The sequence below is a fragment of the Nicotiana sylvestris genome, chromosome 3 (genome assembly GCF_000393655.2).
Source record: "Nicotiana sylvestris chromosome 3, ASM39365v2, whole genome shotgun sequence".
Taxonomy (NCBI): Eukaryota; Viridiplantae; Streptophyta; class Magnoliopsida; order Solanales; family Solanaceae; genus Nicotiana; species Nicotiana sylvestris.
In genome coordinates, this window is record NC_091059.1 from 57,020,166 (window position 1) to 57,042,011 (window position 21,846).

The following is a 21,846-nucleotide window of genomic DNA, read 5'->3' on the forward strand; positions in this document are numbered from 1 at the left end:
AGCAATCACTAGCTGTTGTGCCTGCAACATTTCAAAAATAATGTGAAGGCTAACCTCCCGTTCTTCCTTAGCCGGGGTTTCCTGAGCTTCTTGTCAGTCTCCTTGGTGCACGCTCCTGTTAGTGTGGGAGCTTACATCGACGTGTTGAGCATCGTGTGAGACCGCGTCCACGTGGATCGGTTCTGGCGCATTGTCAGGGTTTCGTGGCGGTACGCCATCACCTGGAACATCTACGCCATTTTCTCCGTGGTTCTCCAGATTATTGTTTACTAAGTCAGACATTTTGACCTGAAATCGAAGATCATGGACAAGAAAAAGTGTGAAAGATAACTTGCATTGTGCAGCTAAACCAACAAGAAAATAATCACTATTATTTTTAGCCCCACGGTAGGCGCCAAACGGTTTACCGTGAAAATGGTAATAACAATTAAATTTGATTGTGGGACTCTAAAAATACGTGATCTATTTTTATGCTAGTTGTTAAGCAGATGATGATATGTGTGTGAGACTTAGAAACGAAATAAGAGTTAAGGATAAGGTGATAACCAAACTGATGGGTTAATAATCGGGGCCTCGAGCTTGTCGATTTAGGGGCCTCGAGGTCGATAACGGAGCTCGGCTATTAGCTATTGAAGGTGATCTAGGTATGACTAACAATTATAATAAAATAAACGAAGGCTCTTTATGGCCAATGATAAGCAATAAATGATGAACAATAATGAAGATAGTAAATGGAAGCAATAATATCAAGAGAATATGTTAGAGAGCAGAGAGACTGTTCTTGTATATTTCGTATGGAGGAACTGAAGCTACATGGGTTTACAAATGACAAGGATCCCCTTTATATAGGAGGCGAGTCATAACATAGTACAAAAATGCATTCATGACAAAGAAGCAGAGATGGGACAACTAGATGACACCCTGATTTAGGGTTAGGGTAGTCTACTAGGCTTTGTCAGTCCTAGCCGTGTACCTTGGGAACTCCCTATTTCTACCATAGCCGTGGTCAACATTGTCCCAAGGTCGGGCATCAACGAACCTCGAGGGAGGAAACTCGACCATATCCTTGTAGCTTTGAGGCTTCGAGATGATCTTCTGAGGTACCTCGATGATGAGGAATTGGACCCTCCAATTTCATCGTATACACAAACATAAGTGCAGTCATTTTTATCTTGATTATAAGAACATGTTTGGCTCTATCTTCCCAAGCGATAGTGACTTCAGTGACTTTTACCCCAGAAACATTATCAAATAAGCTCCTTTTTCTAATCTGCAGTATACTAGCTTCCACCCAATCCATAAGCAATTTGTAGCAAAGTATCCTTAGAGCTTCTCCCCAGTAGTCAACATTTCTTAGTTCAATATCCACAACCTTTGGATACATACATCACTGGCATCCAGTATCCTTCACTCTCCTCATATTATTAGAGGATCTAGGCAAGCAAAATTTGTTAGAAAAATCTATCAATTTTTATCTAACATCATTTGTCTGACCAGCTAACTTCACAGTAGTCAAAGCAGTCAAGCCTATTCGTGGATCCTATATAGGAACAACCATCCCATTTCAAAATAAAATAAGAGAGAACTTGATTTTATTTCTTATGAATACATATACTACCTTGACATGATCTCTTCCTGTCATTTCATCGGAAACCTTGTGAGCATTAGTTATCCTCTCATCTTCATTGAAAAGTGCAGGAAAATACTATAACGACCCGACCTGTCGCTTTGAGTATTACAGTTCCATTCCCACATATATATTATTTATTATATGTTAGTTTGTTGTTATGTGACTTACCGGGGTGGTTGGTTTGGTTTCAGGGATGTCTCATAATGAATTGGGACACTTAGTCTCAAGGTAAGAAGCCTACGTTGAAAGAGCTAATTGGATGTTGACTTATGAATAAAGAACTCTGAAATAGAGTTTTGATGGTTTCGATAGCTCTGTATGGTGATTTTGAACTTTGGACTATGTTTGGATATTAATTTGGAGGTCCGTGGGTGATTTTGGCTTGAATTGGCGAAAGTTGGAAAAGTTAAAGTTTGGAGAGTTGAGAAATTTGACCGAGAGTTGACTTTGTTGTTACTGAGCTCGAATTTTTGTTTCAGGATTTGGAATAAGTTTGTTGTGTCATTTATGACTTGTGTTCAAAATTTGAGGTTAATCGGAGTGGTTTTGATAGGTTTTGGCATCTATTGTAGAAGTTGGAAATCCATTAGTTTAGGCTTGAATTGGGGTGCGATTCATGTTCTTGATGTTGTTTGATGTGATTTGAGGCATCGACTAAGTTCTTATCGCGTTTTAGGACTTGTTGGTGTGTTTGGATGGGGTACCGGGGGCCCAGGGATGTGAATCAGATTGAAATCAAGACCAAATTTGGAGTTAGAAGATTGCTGAAGCTGCTGTAGTTCTGGTGTCATCACACCTGCGGAGGGTTTGACCGCAGGTGCGGACACACAGGTGCGAGAGGGTCCATCGCAGAAGTGGCCTTGAATGGGCTTTGTTATGACCGTAGATGCAAGGATATTTTCACATCTGCGAGCCTGCGGGTGCGGCGGAGTTGGTCGTAGATGCGGATTCAACCAGTTTGGTCTGTGATTGCAAGAGCGGATGTTGTCCACAAGAGCGAGTGCGTAGGAGTGCTCCTATATTGTAGGAGTGGAAGTGCAAATGCGCATTTGTTTCTACAGAAGCAGAACTTCATGGCTTAAGTTAAAGCCGCACATGTGACGGAAATTATGCAAGTACGGAGCTGCAGATGCGACTGAGGGCCTAGGTTACATAGTTCTCATGAGTCATGAGCAAGTTTGTTAGAGTCTTGAGGATCGGTACGAAGACATCTGTACTTATCTTCGAGAGGCTACCGAACCATTAGGAAAACTTCAGTTTCTTGTATACTTGTCTTGCGGATTTGTTGATTCTGGAAACTAAACTTTTATTGTTATATTCTCTCACAGATGGTGATGACACGTGCTATCGGATGGGGCGGACGACCACCAGTACCACCAGCTAGGGTCGCGAGAGGCTGGGTCTACAGTAGAGACCGAGGTGCAGCTCGTACAATAGCTAGAGCAGCACCTGTAGAGCCACCAGTTGCTCCAGCTCAGGAGCAGATATCAAATATGGTTGCATTTCATGCCTGCATGTCCTGATGGACAACTAGATAGACCTTCCCAGTAGACAAAGTCAAACATCAGCTTGGTTGGTAAGCTCCACTTCCTCGGAGTTACCCGGTCTAGACCCTGGAGTCCATTATATATATATATATATAGGTTTAATGGGTAGGTCGAGGCCCTGTCCCGACTATAATACAGTTCAATTATCTCTAAAGGATTGTAGATGAGTCCTATATATTTTGTATATTAGTATTGTGGTCTTGCCAGCCCTGTGTACATGCTAGTTTGGTATTGCTGGTTGTAGACATTCATGGTGGCCTCATCGGCCTAGGTTGAGAGTTACCCCTTCAGAGTTCACAGTTACAAAGTGGTACGCTCGGGCCAAATATGGCATCGGGTGCTGGCCACGCCTATAGAGTTGGGGCGTGACAAACTTGGTATCAAAGCTGTTATATCCTAAGGAATCTACGAGCCATATCTAGTAAAGCATTGCTTATAGATGTGTTGTGCACTACATAATATAAACATGAAGCTACAAGGCCTTTATAAGTCTGTTACCCTTCTTTCAAATATTCATAAGAGTTTGAGCCAAAACTTATGTTTGTTAATGATATAGAGATATTTGCAATTAGAAAGATTACCACTAGCTAGAGGGCTAGTACAACAGAAAGTAAGGGCACTACTAGAGGGAGAGTTCTCAACGATATGGCCCAGTTTGAGGCTCTATCAGATCATGCATACCCGATATGCAAATTTCCTACTTAAGACCTTAGGATGGGAATATCTAACGCACCCCACGAATAGCAGGCCATGGGAGTATTTGAAGCTAAAAGTATAAGTTTCATCAGGTAATAGAAACAAGGTGAAGAAGGGTACGAGGCATCAAGTTAGTAAAGATTATCAGTATTTACAATTCATGTAGAGAAATATAAGCATTATGAGTTACCCTTAATAGTAACAGAGATATGTACAATTGGCCACACCCGTCTCAGTTATGTCCTTTGTGAGCTAACATATATAGTTTAAGAGAAGGATGAAATATCGGCATCCAACTGTGGTTAAAGTAAACCAAAATGGTGGATGATTTGTTTGTGTTAGATAATATTTCTGAAGAATATTGCAAACATGGTAAAAGTTCTACTTGTGAGACACTCAGATGGTGCACTCTATAATAGTACATTCCGATATGAATAATATGGTATTCAGGAATTTTAGAAGATATGTAGTGGAATCCTAAAACCTTAGTATTACTCCCGTCCCTAGTGAAAAGAGAATGTTAGGCGACCCAAAGAGCCAGTGAGATGGAGCAAGGGGATCTAAAAATGAAAGAAGGGCCACTCCATTTTGACTTGAGCTTTCCCGGAAACAGTCGTGACCGAGAGTTGAATAAGAGAACCAAGTCACGCTCCTTGAATTCCTTGCTCCGAGAATACTTTTCATGTAAGTACTTCATCTTGTCCTTATACAAGGACGAGATGAAATAGGCATGAAATCGGAACTCATTTAGTTCATTGAGTTGCTCTACTCGGAGATTTGCTGCAATATCCCACTCAAGATTTAACCGATTCAAAGCCCACATGGCCTTAGGCATGCCTTCCCAACTACCAACCGGTATGAAGACATACCAATTGGAGTCTTATAGGCAGTCCTATAAGCCCACAAAGCATCATCTAGTTTCCTTGACCAGTTAGTCATATTTGGATTGACAGTTTTTGACAATATGCTCTTTATCTCCCTGTTGGAGACCTCAACTTGTCCACTAGCCTGAGGATGATAAGGGGTTTATATCTTGTGATTGACACCATAATTTTCAAGCAAAGTGTCAAATGCCCTATTGCAGAAATGAGAACCCCCATCACTGAGTGCCAAACTGTGTGAAGATATTTTTCTTGAGAAATGCCACCACACTCCGGGCTTTGTTATTGGCTAAAGCCACAACCTCAATCCACTTGGAAACATAATCAACGGCCACCCGAATGTAAGTGTTGCTGCACGAACTCACAGAAGGCCCCATGAAGTCTATGCCCCACACGTAAAAAATGTGGACCTCAAGAATAGTAGTGAGAGGCATTTCATCCTTCTTGGAAATTCCACCAGCTCTCTCACACTCATCACATCTCTTGAAAAGCTCACCTGCATCTTTATATAGAGTAGGCCAATAAAAAACACAGATAAGAACCTTTGAAGCAATTTTCGCCCTACCATGATGACCACCGTAGGGCGAGGAATGGCAAGCGTCAATATACTCATTTGCTCCTCTTCTGGAACACATCTCCGATCACACCATCATTAAATATCTTGAAAAGATAATGCTCATCCCAGTAATAATCCAAGCTTTCCCGTTTAAGCTTTTTCCTTTATTTAGAAGAGAGCTCACTCGGAACAATGCCGGTCACAAGAAAATTGGCCACATCGGCGAACCAAGGCATACTATTCAAAGAAATTGAGAGGAGTTGTTCATCCAGGAATGCATCATTAATTTTGAGACCATCTTTGGGTCTCCTCTCCTCTTCCAAGAGGGACAAATGGTCCGCCACATGATTTTCACTTCCTTTCCGATCAACAATCTCTAGGTCAAATTCTTGAAGCAACAAAACCCATCTCATCAATCTTGCTTTAGAGTCCTTTTCGGTCATCAAGCAACGGAGTGCCGCGTGATCAGTATGAACAATCACCTTAGCACCCATGAGAATAAGGCCTAAAATTTTCCATTACAAACACAATTGTTAACAACTCTTTCTCAGTCATCGTATAATTAACCTGGGCATCATTCATAGCTTTGCTTGCATAGTACACCAGATGAAACATCTTGTTCACCCTTTGCCCCAATACCGCTCCTACCGCAACGTCACTAGCATCACACATGAGCTCAAATGGAAAGCTCCAATTGGGTGCGGTAATGATGGGAGTGGTAGTTAATCTATACTTGAGAAGCTCAAAATCTTTCATGCACTCATCATTAAAGACAAACTGTGCATACTTTTCAAACAATTTGCACAAGGGATTCACCACCTTGGAGAAGTCCTTGATGAACCTTTGGTAGAACCCTGCATGCCCAAGAAAGATCCTCACTCCTTTGATAGAAGTAGGAGGAGGGAGTTTTGAAATCACTTCAATCTTCACATTGTCCAGTTTGATACCGTTCTTTGAGATCATATGGCCGAGGACAATGCTATCCTAGACCATAAAGTGGCACTTTTCTCAATTAAGCACTAAATTTGTCTCTTCACATTGGGCGAACACTTTGTCAAGATTACCCAAACATTCTTCAAAAGAGTCACCCACAACACTGAATTCATCCATTAACACTTCCAACAAGTCCTCCACCATGTCCGTAAATATAACCATCATGCACCGCTGAAATGTAGCCGGTGCATTACACAAACCAAATGGAATTCGTAAAAATGCAAAGGTGCCATACGGACATGTGAAAGTGGTTTTTTCCTGGTCCTCTGGTGCAATCATAATCTGGTTGTAGCCTGAGTATCCATCCAAAAAGCAATAGTAGGAACACCTAGCAAGTCTATCCAGCATTTGGTGAAGAAAGGGTAAAGGAAAATGATCTTTGCGTGTCACTTTGTTCAGCTTCCGGTAGTCCATGCATACCCTCCATCCGGTGACAGTACTAGTGGGGATCAACTCATTTTGCTCATTTGTGACCACAGTCATACCCCCTTTTTCAGCACACATTGTACCGGTGAAGTCCATGAATTATCCGAGATAGGGTACACAACCCCAGTATCTACCCACTTGATAACTTTCTTCTGGACGACCTCTTGCATAGACTCGTTCAACCTCCTTTGATGTTCCACGGATGGTTTGGAATCATCCTCAAGTATAATCTTGTGCATGCAAAAGGCGAGGCTTATCCCCCGAATATCATCTAGAGTCCATCCAATTGACCTCTTCCTTCTTTGAAGCACCTCAAGGGTGGCATCTACCTGCACGTTAGTAAGGCACGAAGAAAGAATAACAGGTAAAGTTGAACAAGGGCCCAAAAATTCATACCTGAGATGTGGAGGCAAATGCTTCAACTCCAATACGAGAGGTTCCTCAATTGAGGGCTTTGTCGGTGGAATCTTTCTGTTCTCCAAATCCAAGGAAAGTTTGCGGGGCTCATAGGAGTAAGAACCCATTAGTTGCAAGGCATTGCCATACTCTACCAAGCCTTTATCCTCGGCCACATCATGGTTCAACAATACAGCTTCCAAAGGATCCTCCACATTGATCATGGCACTCATGTCATCAACTATCACCTCTGTCACCAGATCCACAAAAGAACAAACCTTAGTACTATTCGACTGCTTCATTGATTTGCACACGTGGAAGATAACTTTTTCTTCTCCCACCTGGAAAGTGAGCTCCCCTGTTTCCACATCAATCAATGCCTTCCCTGTTGCTAGGAAAGGCCTTCCCAATATTATCGGCACCTCATAGTTGACTTCGCAGTCGATAATCACAAAATCCGCAAGCAAAATAAACTTGTCAACCCGGACAGGAACATCATCAATAATACCAAGCAGCCTCTTCATTGTTCTATCCTCCATTTGCAATCTCATTGAAGTAGCTCTCGATTGACCAATACACAAAGTTTTGAATATGGAGTAAGGCATCAAATTTATACTTGCTCCCAAATCACACAATGCCTTTGCAAAATCCGCACTCCCAATTGTACATGGAATGGTAAATGCGCCGGGATCTTTAAGCGTTGGAGCCATCGAGTGCACAATGAAACTCACTTGATGAGTCATTTTGATGGTATCACAATCCATAGATCTCTTTTTTGTTACCAAATCTTTCATAAACTTGGCATATCCCGACATTTGCTCAAGAGCTTCCACTAAGGGCACATCGATCAACAAACTTTTCATTATCTCAATAAACTTCTTGAACTGGTTTTCATTCTTCTGCTTTGCAAGTCTTTGAGGGTAAGGTGGAGGAGGCCTTGTCAAGGGAGCCTTGGCTTTAGGCATTACCATTTCTGGCATGTCTATCACGTGCTCCCTAGACGGGTTCACGTTATTTTGAGTCTCCTCCTCATTGTCATGAATATCAATTCTCACCTCACCATTCACATTTTCTTCACTCACTTGCTCATCAACTATTGGATCATCGTTATTTTGCACTTCAACATCATCATTTACAACTTCCCTTTGCTTGGAGGTACTTGTTTCACCACCTTTACTACTCCTTGTGGTCACTACCATTGCATGGCCGGTATTGTTCCCACCCTTCAGGTTTACTACCGTGTCACTAGGTAGTGCCCCTTTAGGGCGATTTTTCAAAGCTTGCGAAATCTGACCAAGTTGTACCTCTAGGTTGTGGGTAGAAGTATTATGGGCCAATTGGGCATTGCAGTCGGTATTCTTCTTCATCATTTGCTCATACACTGACTCAATCTATCCCATCTCATTGTTGGATGAGCTAGGACTTTGGGACGGAAGTAGAGGCAGATTGTTTGGTTTTTGAAACATTGGATGCCTTTGAAAACCCAGCCCCCGATTACCTTGATTACCATTATTCTAACCCCCTTGATTGTTGCTGCCACCCCAATTGCTATCGTTACCCCAATTCTGATTGTTGTTCCCCCAATTGTTGGAGTTGTTGTTGTTATTGTTCCAATTTACTTGGCCTTGGTTTCCCCAATTCTGATTATTCCCTTGAGATCTCCATTGCTTATTTGGAGCATTACGTCGTTATCCTTGATAGTTGTTGGCATACAAAACCTCTTCACTTTGCTCACCATACCCATCATCTTGGTTATAACCATTACTACCTTGCTCATATTGATCTTAATTGCTTTGCATTTGTTGCCCATGCTGTCTACCCTTGTTTACCAATAGATTAACCCCTTCCATTGGATTGGTCCCTGAATCTGCTGAAGCTTCGCTTTAGCTAACTGATTAATGGTTTTTGTCAACTCAGCTATGGCTTGTCCGTGGTCTTGAAGTTCCTTTTGAAGATTTATGACATAAGGGTCCCCCTGAGGAACGTTTTCCCGACTCTGCTAGGCTGAGGAAGTGTCAGCCATCTCATCAAAGATCTCACAGGCCTTAGCATAAGGCATCTTCATAAAATTACCCCCTGCTAACTGGTTTACCACACTTTGATTGGTCGTGTTTATACCCCGATAAAATATCTGTTAGATCATTACTTCAGTCATAACATTGTTAGGGCATTCCTTGATCATAGTTCTATATCTATCCCAGATTTCATGAAGGGGTTCATTTGGTTCCTGTTTAAACACTAAGATCTCATCCCTTAATGCAGCCATATGTCCTGGTGAGAAAAACATGGCTATAAACTTGTCAGCAAACTCATCCCATATAGTGATGGAATGATTGGAGAGTTTTTCAAGCTAGTCCAACGCTTTCCCTCTAAGTGAAAAAGGGAATAATCTCAGTCTCAATGCATCATCCGACACATTTGTTTGTTTGCTTCCCCAACAAGTATCCACAAAGCCCTTTAGATGTTTATATGCATTCTGATGGGGAGCGCCCGTGAAGTACTCTCTTTTCTCCAATAAGGTCAACATGACATTTGTAATATGGAAATTGCCCGCCCCGATCTGAGGTGGGACAATTGCACTTGTGTACCCTTCATTTGGAAGCACCCAAGGAGCTACTCGCAGAGGAGCTGGGGGAGGGTCTGGAATATTTTCATTGGCCTAGCTGACTCTTCTTTGAGCTTGAGGTACTAGAGGTACCTCATATTCAGAATTATCATCTACCTTCTCCCCCCGGAGAACATTTCCGATAGGATCATTATTTGCCATTTTGTACCTGAATCGCTTAAATCACACGAGTTAGTAAAACAGAAGGAAAGAAAAACAAGACACATAATTAGTTAGAATGGTAGCCAAAACCGTTTAACTCCCCGGCAACAGTGCCAAAAAGTGATCATCTCCAACCCTGCACCACTATATAATGGCGAGGAGTGGTTGATGTAGCTTTTACCCGAAGGGTCGGGATCGATTTCCATAGGGAGTTAATATTGGTTGGGAGTTGGGTTTCTATTTAATCTAGCTACATGTATTTCCTTTAATTGCACTTCTAACCATGCTTGGATTTGTTTCTATTCTACTTTTAATGCTATTGATTGCTGAAAATAATCTAAGTACAATATTTTTGTAAAGTTTTCTCAATTGATAAAAAGCACTAGGGAAGTGACTTACACTTAGGCGAGTATCTATGAGATCTAAAATTTATGATAAGCTTGTTATATTTGGGGTCATGATATAACCTTTAAACAAAATTACTCACTCTATACCTCTCGGTTGTTTGAGTGACTATGCCCTAATTGGCTTTATCAAGCCCAATTGGGTGTTCAAGCAATGCAAGTAAAATTGGCTCAAGTCGGGTATTACCATCTCTAGGTTTAACCCTTTAATTGGGGCTAATAATCTCTTGAATGTACCCCAATTTCTTGTAAGCCTAATTTTACTAGACTTAGTCCCTCTTTCTCAAGAAGAGACTTAGTCATAAAGGCACGAATCAGTGTTTGCAACCACTAATTCTATAATTAAAGCATTAATCAAGCTAAATATTACTAACCCATAAACAATTAAGCCCTAAAATTGAAGACCCAATAAATACCCACACTAGGGTTGGGTCACAACCCTAGCTAAGGGGTTTAGCTACTCATAATCAAGGTAGAAATCAAAGATGAAGATGAAATATAAGCCATAAAAGTTGATTACAAGAATAAAATCTAAGAATATAAGCTAAAGCTACTGTAAAATTACTCAAAGTAGTAAAGTATGACTGTTCACGAGCTGCCTGATACAAAAGATAACCTAAAAATGTGAAAGAGATCTATTTATACACAACTAAAATTACTGGGCAAAATTACCCTACGGAGGTTCTGCTGTCAGGGGAATACTGGGCGCCTCAGCGCATGAAATTTCGCGGCCGCGCAAAAACAAGTACGGACCGTGTTTCTTCAATTTTGGACTAGGACTGGGCTAGGTTTCGCGGACAGCTTAAAAATTTTCCCCATCAACATTGGCTTTAATCGTGTCCGCGTAAAATGTTCGCGGGCCGCTATCCTCATTTGAGCTCATATTGCAAGGCCTCTCAATCTGTATCTCGCCCTTAGAGGAATTTACACCATGGCTGCATTAGGTATTCCACTGCTGCGCTATTTCATCGCGGTTAGCGGTCTCTATTACACCCAAAACACCTTCTCTGAACCTCTATTCCGTGGACAACGTAATTGTGGCCGCCTCAGCAGTGGACCTTTTACGACCGCTCTTTTCCTTCGCGGTCAACGCTTTTATCTCATCTTTGAACTTGTGCAAATTCGACTCTTTCAAGAGATGTTTATGGCTTTCTTGCCATATTTTGACCAAACCCTGCAAACAAGCACAATAAGTCAGTTTTCAGGAATACTTATACACATTTTTGATCCAAAATATAAGCAAAAGAGAGCATAAGGTAGGCTAGAATCCATAGTTATTAACTGATGGGTAGTTAGTAGTTGATTCAGGAAGAGCCTAGTTATGGCTAGACAAGAGGTCTCACATAAAGCAGTAGATCATGCAAGATAAACGTAGTGAAACCAACACAGGAAATTTAGTCTCGCATATACAACATTGTAATCCTTGTGAAATATTCAAATAGGAGTTAGGGTAGTAGAATGAAAGTGTAATTGTGATAAATGATAAAAGAATGACATTTAGGCCTTTGATTGAGTAATGATTCATAGAGAAGGATTTCATGAATTGAACGGGATAAGATACCCCCATAAGATAAACCACGTTGGGATGCCATGAAATGCGGTTATTGAAGTATAGTATCGCCCCTAGGTGGATTAGGCAGATCACTTTAGATGTTTCTCGATGAGACGTGAGCCTTAGTGACAATGTTTTATGCAAGAGGTTTCAAGTTATCATTGGTATATTATAGATAAACATTGAGGTGAATCACCAATAGATGGATAAAAATTCCTTATTTTGTGCTTTTGATTCTGTGTTCGGGCTTCACGCTTCTTATCTTTCTTATGCTTGGATCCTACCCCAGTAGCATTTGGCTGTTACAAATATTGAGTTTTTGAAAATATGCATTTTGTGACTGGTCAGTAATAAAAAAGTGCAGTTATTAAAATATATGATAATGCATGGAATAGATAGTTTTATCGAATCGTAAACTATGACATATTTTGAGACATTACAATGTCCTTATCTTGTATAGAATTTTTCCTAGTTCTGACAGATCAGCTCTGATATATTTTTTGACAATATTCTTCCAGTGACTTTTGATGTGACAATATTGGATCTGATAAATTTCAAAGCTTGCCCTAATACTTTAATCATGGAGGGAAATGGAAATTATTTTATGACGTGACTGAACCCACAAGGTTGCCTATGTATCCCATCTTAAACCGGAATCTGGTAAAGTGTAGTTCATGTTACATCAAGAGGAAAGTGTGAATACAATCTTAGACATAATATCATTTGACAACATTTGAATTGATGGGTTTGGTCCATATCTCTCCATCCATTTATGCTAGTATGAGTGGTCCTCCTATTAGCACTCAATGAACCATATAAGGACTCTGCCAATTTGGTGAGAATTTACCATTTGCCTCATCCTAATGTGGGAAGATTTGCTTTAAACTAGTTGCCTCGAACTGTCTTGGTCTTACCTTCTAGTTGAAAGTCTTTGTCATTCTGTTCTAGTAAAGTTGACCGTAACACACTGCATTCATTATTTTCCTAATAACGAGAGACAACTGATCATATTGATTCTTTATCCATTCGGTGTCACTTAGCTCGACTTCTTGTATGATCTTTAATGAAGAGATTTCTACCTTAGTGGATATAATAGCTTCAGTACCATAAACCAGTAGATAAGGAGTTGCTCAGTTGATGTTTGGATCGTGGTGCAGTATTCAAGAACATCAAATGGTATCTTCTCATGCCAATATTTGTAGTTGTCTATCATCTTCCTTAGTTTTTTCTTAATATTCTTATTGGTGGCTTCTATATCTCTATTCTTCTAAGGTCTGTATGTAGTAGAATTGAGGTGTTTGATCTTGATTGTTTTGCATATGGACTACATTAGATCACTATTGATTTTGGCAGCATTGTCGATGATAATTGACTCAGGAACTTCGAATCTCCAGACAATACGATCTCAAACAAAATCTGCTACGACCTTCTTTATTATGACTTTGTAGGAGGTGACTTCGACCCATTTGGTGAAGTAATCAATGGCTACCAAGATAAATTTGTGTCCATTGGAGGCGCCAGGCTCGACTGGGCAAATGACATCCATGCCCCAAGCGGCAAAAGGCCAAGGCAAACTTGTCACATTGAGTTCGTTGGGCGGAACTCTTATCATGTCGGCATGCACCTGACACTGATGACATTTTTGTACATAGTTGATACAGTCAGTCTCGATAATCATCTAGAAGTATCCTGGCTTCAATATCTTCTTGGATAGAATGAACCCATTCATATGGGGTCCGCACGTTCTGACATGTATTTCTTCCAGCAATCTGGATGCTTATTTGGCATTGACATATCTTAACAGCCAAAAATCTAGAGTTCTTCTATACGGAATTCCTCCATTCCAAAAGATATGATTGCCTAATCTTTGTAGTGTGTGCTTTTGAGTATGTGTAGAGCTTTATTGATATTCTCTCTTTTTCAGGTACTCCTTGATGTCTTGAAACCATGGCTTCCAATCGAATTCATCTTCAACATGGGCACAATAGGTGGGCTACCTGCGGATCTCTATCAGGATGGGGTCAATATAATTCTTATATGGATGTTGTATCATGGAAGACAATGTGGCCAATGCTTCCGCAAACTCATTCTGAATTGAGGGAACATGCTTGAATTCTAACTTTGCAAACCTCTTGATCAATCGTCGCACACAATGAAAGTATGGTAGATCTTGATATTCTTAGTGGCCCATTCTTTGAGTACTGGATGTATCAACAGGTCTGAATCTCCGATCACAAATATGTCTTGGATGTTCATGTCAATGGCCAACCTAAGTCATATAATGCAAGCCTCATATTTTGCAATATTGTTAGTGCATTGGAATCTAAGCTTGGTGGATACCAGATAATGTTGGCCAGTTTCCCATACTAGTATAGCTCCAATGCCTACTCCCTTGAAGTTTGTGTCTCCGTCAAAATATAACATCCACCCATCATAAGCTTCAGTGATATACTCCCCTATGAATGATATCTCCTCATCCGAGAAATATATCTTCATTGGTTCGTATTCTCCATCCATGGGATTCTCTACAAGATGATTGGACAATGCTTGCCCCTTGAGTGACTTTGGGTCACATAAATGATGTCGAACTTACTCAAAAATATTTGTCACTTTGCCAACTTGCATTTAGGCATAGGTTTCTGAAAAATGTACTTTAAAGGGTCCATTCTTGATATGAGGTATATAATTTATGCATAGAAATAATGCCTCAACTTTTGGGCTACCTAGGTCAAGGCACAACAAGTATGCTCCAATAAAGAATACCAATCTTCATAGGGTGTGAACTTCTTACTCAGATAGTATATGGCTTTCTCTTTCCTTATTGTCTTGTCATTTTGTCCTAAAACGCATCCAAATTCTCCATCCAACATGGACAAGAACAACAGTAGAGGTCTCCCGAGCTCCAGTGGAACCAACATAGGAGGTTTTGATAGATACTCGATTTTGTTGAAGGCCTTTTGACATTCCTCGGTCCAACTTGTTGCAACATCCTTTCTCAACATCTTGAAGATTGGTTCACATATTACCATCGACTACGCTATGAAGTGGTGATGTAGTTGAGATGGTCCAACAAGCTCATCACTTCTTTCTTATTCTTAGGCAATAATAGATATTAGAGGGATTTAATCTTTGATGGACCCATCTCGATCCCTCGGCAGTTGATAATGAATGCTTGTAGTTTTCTGGCAGGGACCCCGAAGGCACATTTTGCGGGTTTAGCTTAATGTTGTACCACTGCAACTGGTCAAAAAACTTTCTCAAATATGCTATTTGATCTTAGCTCTTTTTGGATTTGTTGATGATGTCATCCACATAAACTCTGATCTCCCCGTGGATCATACCGTGAAAAAGGGTAGTCATGGCCCTCATGTAAGTATCTCCGATGCCCTTTAAACTAAATACCATCATTTTATAGCAATACAAACCCCACAATATGATAAAGGTTATTTTCTCTACGTCTTCTTCCATCCATATCTGATGATATTCCGCGAAGCAATAAATAAAGGATTGAAGTTCATTTGGTGCAATTGTCGATCAAGATATTATGTTTGGCACTGAGAAATCATCCTTGGGACTTGCTCTGTTTAGATCTTTGTAGTCGGTACATACCCTGACCTTTCCATCTTTCTTTGGTACGGGTACAATGTTGACTAACCAAGTAAGATACTCAGCCACTCGAAGAAACTTGGCACCGATCTGTTTGATAACCTCCTCTTTTACTTTCTAACTCATGTCTGGGTTGAATTTCCTGAGTTTTTGCTTCATTGGTGGACATATTGGGTTGGTAGGTAGCTTATGGCTACTATGGATGTGCTCAACCCTATCATATCGTCATAGGACCAGGCAAAGATGTCCTCATATTCTTTCAAAAATCTAATGTACTCTTCTTTGTTGGACAGTGATAGAGGGATACTAATGCAGGTCTCTTTGACTCTTTCAGAATCTACCAAATTAACCGTTTCACTTTCCTCTAAATTCTGATTGAGTTTGTTCTCAAAATACTCTACAACTCTGTTGATTTCCTCAGGTGTTACATCATTCTCTGATTCCTCTAAATTACTCTAATTGTATTGTGTTGTCTCATTACATATCACATTTGTAGATTCAACATGATCAAAAATAATTATATTGAAAAATGCAAAGATGATAATATAAATAACTAAAGGGAAATAATGCATTCACTTAAACATAAAATGTGTCAAAGAAAACATAACTCGATGTCTCAAGTATTTATTTCAAAACAGAAATATTGAATGTCTTAAATGCTAGAAAATAAATTTGAAATCATGTTAGTCTACAAAGGCTACCCAGGTTCTTGACGAGCCCGGGAGGGTGTAGCAGTATAATTCTCTAGAACAACTCCATCTCATGCAATTTGGATGGCGAGATCCTACACCTCCTCTCCCAAAATCATGTTACAATCCATGTCTTCTTTGGTAAGGAACAAACTTCTTATACCAGCTAAATCTTATCTTTTTCGGAAACCCAAATCACCTCGGCCATGCGGAATGTCTTGTACAATGGTGGTATGGGTTTGAGCAGTGTATAGTAGAATCATTTCCATCAAAGATACTCCTACATAGTGTATTTATACCCAAGACCAAAGGTAGTGTTTTGTTTCTGTGGTCATATTAGTTTTGTTATCGCCTGAAGCTTACAGCCAAGACCATGGCATGGCTCGTATCCCAGCCAAAGAAACATGCTTAGCACTTTGTCACTCCACTATCGTCCCTTCATAATGGTGTTCAACCATTCATCATTGTGGAACATCTCTCCTCTTAACTTCATTTTTGCCTTCGATTGCTTGTACAATTTGGTTGGTATAAATAGGATCGTTACTATCTCTATGAATGACCATCTCTTGGTGATTCCACTTGAATTTTACAGCGTAATGTAGAGTTGAAGCGATTGCCCCATTCATATTTATCCATGGTCATTCCAACAATAGGTAGTAAGTGGTGGAGATGTCTAGTACCTAAAATTAATATCGAACACAGTTGGACCTGTCTTAAAACTAAAATCAATTTACCCAATTGTATCTCTTTAAGACCTGTCAAATTCTTTCACATTCATGATCCCTTGCCTTATTTTGGGTATACCTATACCCAACCTCCTCAAAATGGTCAGAGGACATATTTTCAGACTTAAAAATTCATCAATCATACCTGAGCGATGCACTTGTCTTCATATTGCATAATAATGTGCAATGCTTGATTCTGACTCAAACCTTCCGGTGGCAACCCGTCTTCATGGAAAAAGATCTTGTGTGTTTCTAGTATTTGTCCCACCATGTTCATCATTTCTCCACTAGTGATGCTAACAGGCACATAAGAATCACTCAACACATTTATTAAGGAATTCTTGTTTGCGTTAGAATTTTGTCGCAAAGATAGAATATATATCTGGATAGGGGTCTTATTCAGATGATCAACAACTGAATACTCCTTGGCCTGTACTTTCCTCCAAACATCATTAGCAGTTGCTTCCACATCAGGTGGCTTTGATGCAGTTTCCTTACTTGACTATCCTTGGGTAAGATTCTCTGGCATGTACACTCTTCTTATTCTAGTCATTCCTTTAGCGGCGCTCGATTCTTCTGCCTTAGACTTTCCTTTTCTTCTGGCTTCATCCACATAGTCCCACAATAGAACTTTAAGGTGATAAGTAGGCGACTGAGCTACCATCACAGTGAATAATAGCGTGGGTATCGCCACTTCGACATCAAACAGTGCCGTGTCTTGCACCACAACTAGAGAGGGCACTACAAAAGATGACACCGTGGTGTCTCTATATCGAATAATACCAATGGATCCTTCTTGGTCCCACTCTTTATCGGTTTCAATCATATTTACCTCATCATCCCTATGGTTAGGAAGGGGATTGTTGTAGACATTCGGTGTAGGCTTTTTCAACTGTATCGCCTTGTTGTCTATCTGCGTTTGAATCTTGTCCTTCAGCATGCGACACCCTTCAATGGTGTGTCCTTTCATGCTAGAGTGATAGGCACAGGTTTTGATGGGGTTGATCAACTGATTTGAGATTTTGGTTGTTGCTGCAAGGATAGCAGTGGTATAATTGGCAGCTTTTAGCCACTCATATAATTGGGCTATAGGTTCAGCGAGTGGGGTATATTGCCTGGGTGGTTTGCGATTAAAGTTGGCTGGGGGTTTAGGGTAATTCTGCCAGGCATGTGGGGGTGAGTGATAGTATGTTGGCTGGGTATTATAGGTATGGTAGGTAGTATCAGGATAATGGTATTTTTGGGGTGAGGTATGATATACCGGCGGGGGTGTTTCGTCGGTGAGTGGAGATTTCGGCCCCTGGGTTGCCATTACGGTTCAAACTTCCTTCTTTTTTGAGATTCCTCCAGATTGCAAAGCTTTGTTAGTAGCTTGAAATGATTCAAAATTGGTGACCTTGTCAGTCTTGATACCTTCTTCAATTCTTTATCCTACCTTAATGATGTTAGAAAATTTGTGGTTTTCCATGAACATAAACCTTGCATTGTATTGCGGGTCCTAAGGTCGCACAAAGAACTTAGTCATGTGTTCTTCCTCTAGAGGCGGGCTTACCTCAACAGCTTCGGATCTTCAATGGGTAGCATACTCACGGAAGGCTGGGTTTATTATTGAGGTTTTGAATGTAGAACACATGTCGAGCATTATTTATCTTAAACCTAAACCTTTCCATAAAATCTGATGCCATTTTCACCCAGTTGGTCCACTTCTTCAGGTTTTGACTTATATACGATGACAAGACATCTCTTGTAAGACTTCACATAAATAACTTCATACAAATTTGCTCATATTTTGGGTTTTTTCTGATACACCCACGCCTACGAGCTTGTCACAATAATTTCTCAGGTATGATTTGGGATTACCGATGCCATCAAACATCTCAAACTTTGGAAAGTTTGTAACCCTCGAGAAGTTCGACATCAGGTTGAATACACAAATCTTCATTGTTCAGACCTTCAATAACCTTTCCTCCTTTGATACTCTAGACCCTTCCAAATAGCTTCTTCAGCTCCTTGGTCTTATTTTTATTGAGCAAGTCCTTCTCAGTGGGTTCGGGTGTATATAGGGCTTATTATGGTATGTATGGAAAGTTTTCTATATATATGGGGTTGCTTTGGTGAGTGCCAAGGACTTGTGGGTACGAGTGATCATTCGTGGATGCTTGAGGTGGGTCATACGTAGGTTGAGGATAGGGGTAAGTGGTGGTTTGTGAATATTGAGTTATGTTGAGATGGTGTTGTTATGAAGGATTCAAATTTCGTAGAGGTGTGGGGTTTTACTACGATTGAATGGTAGGATGATTTTGTGGAGCTTGAGGTTATGGGTTTTGAGGTTGCGGTGGGTTTTGGTTAGTGGTGTTTTGGTGGTTGATATCTGGGACGTTCAGGGTGAGGGACAAGTTGGCGAGGTTGCGGACCTGCTCTAACTCACCTTGCATTTCCAAGATTTTTTGTTCTAAGTGTAGAACTAGCTCGTTCTACCCTTGTGTGCTTCACCCATCGGAAGTTTCTATATTTTCCAAAAGAGCATTGTCTTTCCCATTTCCAATCAAGTTGTTCATTTCTCCTTTACCTTTGCCTTGGACACTGCTAGGAGGGGGAGGAGGTGGAGGACCTCTATATCTTGTATGGTATTTTGATATTTCTAGTGTTCCCAAATCAACCTTTGGGATGAGAATAATCAAAAGAAAGAAAAACAAAATAACCAAATTAGTAAGTTAAAAATGGAAAATAACATTGTGGTATTTAAACATAAGGCATTTAATAACTCGTGTCTTAATTTGGGGACCTCTTTGTGCAGGAGTGATGTGCCATTGAAATGCGACACTTTTTAATACTAATTACATATACTTTAGCTTGCCTCTAAAGCATTATAAGTCGTTTCTTATGTAATTTTCAATGTTTTGCAGGAAACTAGACTTAAAGAGTCAAGGACAAGAAAAATATGACAAAACACATGTAAAAGCAGAAATGCGGCAGATCTGCGACCGCAAAGTAGTGTGCGAGCCGTACACCAGCTGCACAACGAAGCAGTCTAGCCCAATTACTAAGAAGCAATTCTGCGATCGCACATATGATCGCATAACGCTTGTGCGGACCGTAGACTGATTGCATAAATGCAATCCGAGTTTTAGCAAAAATAATTATGCGGCATAATCTATGGTCGCAAAGTTGATATGTGAATCGCAGAACTGAAATGCGATAGAGAACTGGAAGATTTTGTTAATTATTTTGTTGGGGGGAACAAAGTTTTGCGGACCGCGAACGTGTTTTGCGACCCATTATGCGTTCGCAGAATGAATCTGTAGGGCTATTTCAGTAATTTTTTGCACACGACTTTTGGAGCACTATAAATAGAATTATTAGGGTTGTTGTGCAGTCATCTTGTCAGAAAAGGGACAGAAAACATAAAGCTTTGAATATACCATTAGTTTGGAAGACTTTGAAGAAAGAATCCAAGATTTGTCCTCCTTGTAAACTTTATGTTTTTATTCATCATTTTGTCTTTGTATTCTATTATGAGTAGCTAACTTTAAATACTAAGGTGTTGAATCCTAGATGGGTGTAATGTTAATGGGTATTTGACATTGAATCTATATATAATGGTTGGTTGGTTTTTATTCATTTCTCATGCTTCATATATGGTTAATGGTTGCAAATATTAACTAATTCTATTTTACTCTATATTTACTTGGAAAAGAGGTGTGGAGTTTGGTAGAATTGATTAGCAAGAACTCACAACTTTAAATTTTGTTTAATAGAATTGCTTAGGGATAAGTTGATTCTACTTGGCTAAAAATTGGGTGTTCTTAATTGTAATTCTTTTATATTTGGGAAAAATATAAAGAGGAAATATTACCTAATTAGTGGAAAATATTGGGTAGTCTTTTAGAATCCCTTTGCAAATTACAAAAACTTTCCATTATAAATATATCATGTCAACATCAATAACATTGCATTACATTGAAGGGGACACAACCTTGGTTCCTTAATCAAATTAATTAATTCTCTTTACTAAATATATTACATTGATAATTCACAATCACAAAACTCTTGATCTAACGGAGTAGAATTACAATGCAAATTAAGTTAGACACTACTCAGGTAATATTATCACACGTATTCCCTGTGGGATTCGACCTCAACCTAGTTGGGTTAGTGTATTTGACATCGATCGCCTTACACCATTTATTTAGGTGTAATTTGAGCGTATCAAATATTGGCTCCGTTTCTGGGGAATGCGGTTTTGAAATTACTTAACTAGTGTGTACTTTACTTTACTTTATTTTTATTCCATCGCACTTGCTTTGCTTGGTGCCATTAGGAGAACATGGGCGAGCCGGAAGAAGAGAATATTTTTGCAAATGTAGATGAGTATATCGAAGATACAAATGCTATTTTCCCTCCTAGAGTTGACGCAACTACATTTGAAGAGGAATATAGTCTAATCCTAATGCTAAATGCAGAAGGGTTCTTCCGAAATTCTACTGATGATGATCCTAGGCAACATCTCAGAAACCTTTTGGGTGTATGTTCAATGCATAAGCACCACACACTCCCTTGCAGATATGGTTGCCAACAAGGCCACCACCACTACCACACAACCATCATTGGGTGAGGTTAGAAGCTCATAAGCCCATGACATAGCTCCACAAATGGTGGTACTTCCTACCTTGTTCTCAGACACCGCAGTCCAGTCAAAGGCACCACCCACTACCTCCATAGTGTCAGCAAGCCACCCCAAGGCTGCCTCAGATAGTCTAGCCCCTCCAAGCGCCCAACGCAGCCCGGGAAGCTCCTAAACTTTACTTTTACTTTCTCAATGCATTGGGATCAATAAATGTCATTAAGTTGGGGGTGGGTAGGAAACTCAACTTGTATATAAACTCTTAATCTTAATAGTGTAGATTTATATATAGTAATGAATTTCCCTTGATTTTTCTTTGCCGGGTTCTTTTCCAAGGGTGTAATAGTACAATCA

At 40.0% G+C, this 21,846-nt stretch overlaps 1 protein-coding gene across 1 annotated transcript; it reads right to left on the minus strand.

Annotated features, from left to right (window-relative positions):
• Nucleotides 1-6,782: 6,782 nt before the first annotated feature.
• Nucleotides 6,783-8,495, minus strand: LOC138887397 (uncharacterized). Its single transcript, XM_070169148.1, has one exon. It carries the CDS (start codon nt 8,493-8,495, stop codon nt 6,783-6,785), a length of 1,713 nt encoding a protein of 570 aa, XP_070025249.1.
• Between the last annotated feature and the right edge of the window lie 13,351 nt (nt 8,496-21,846).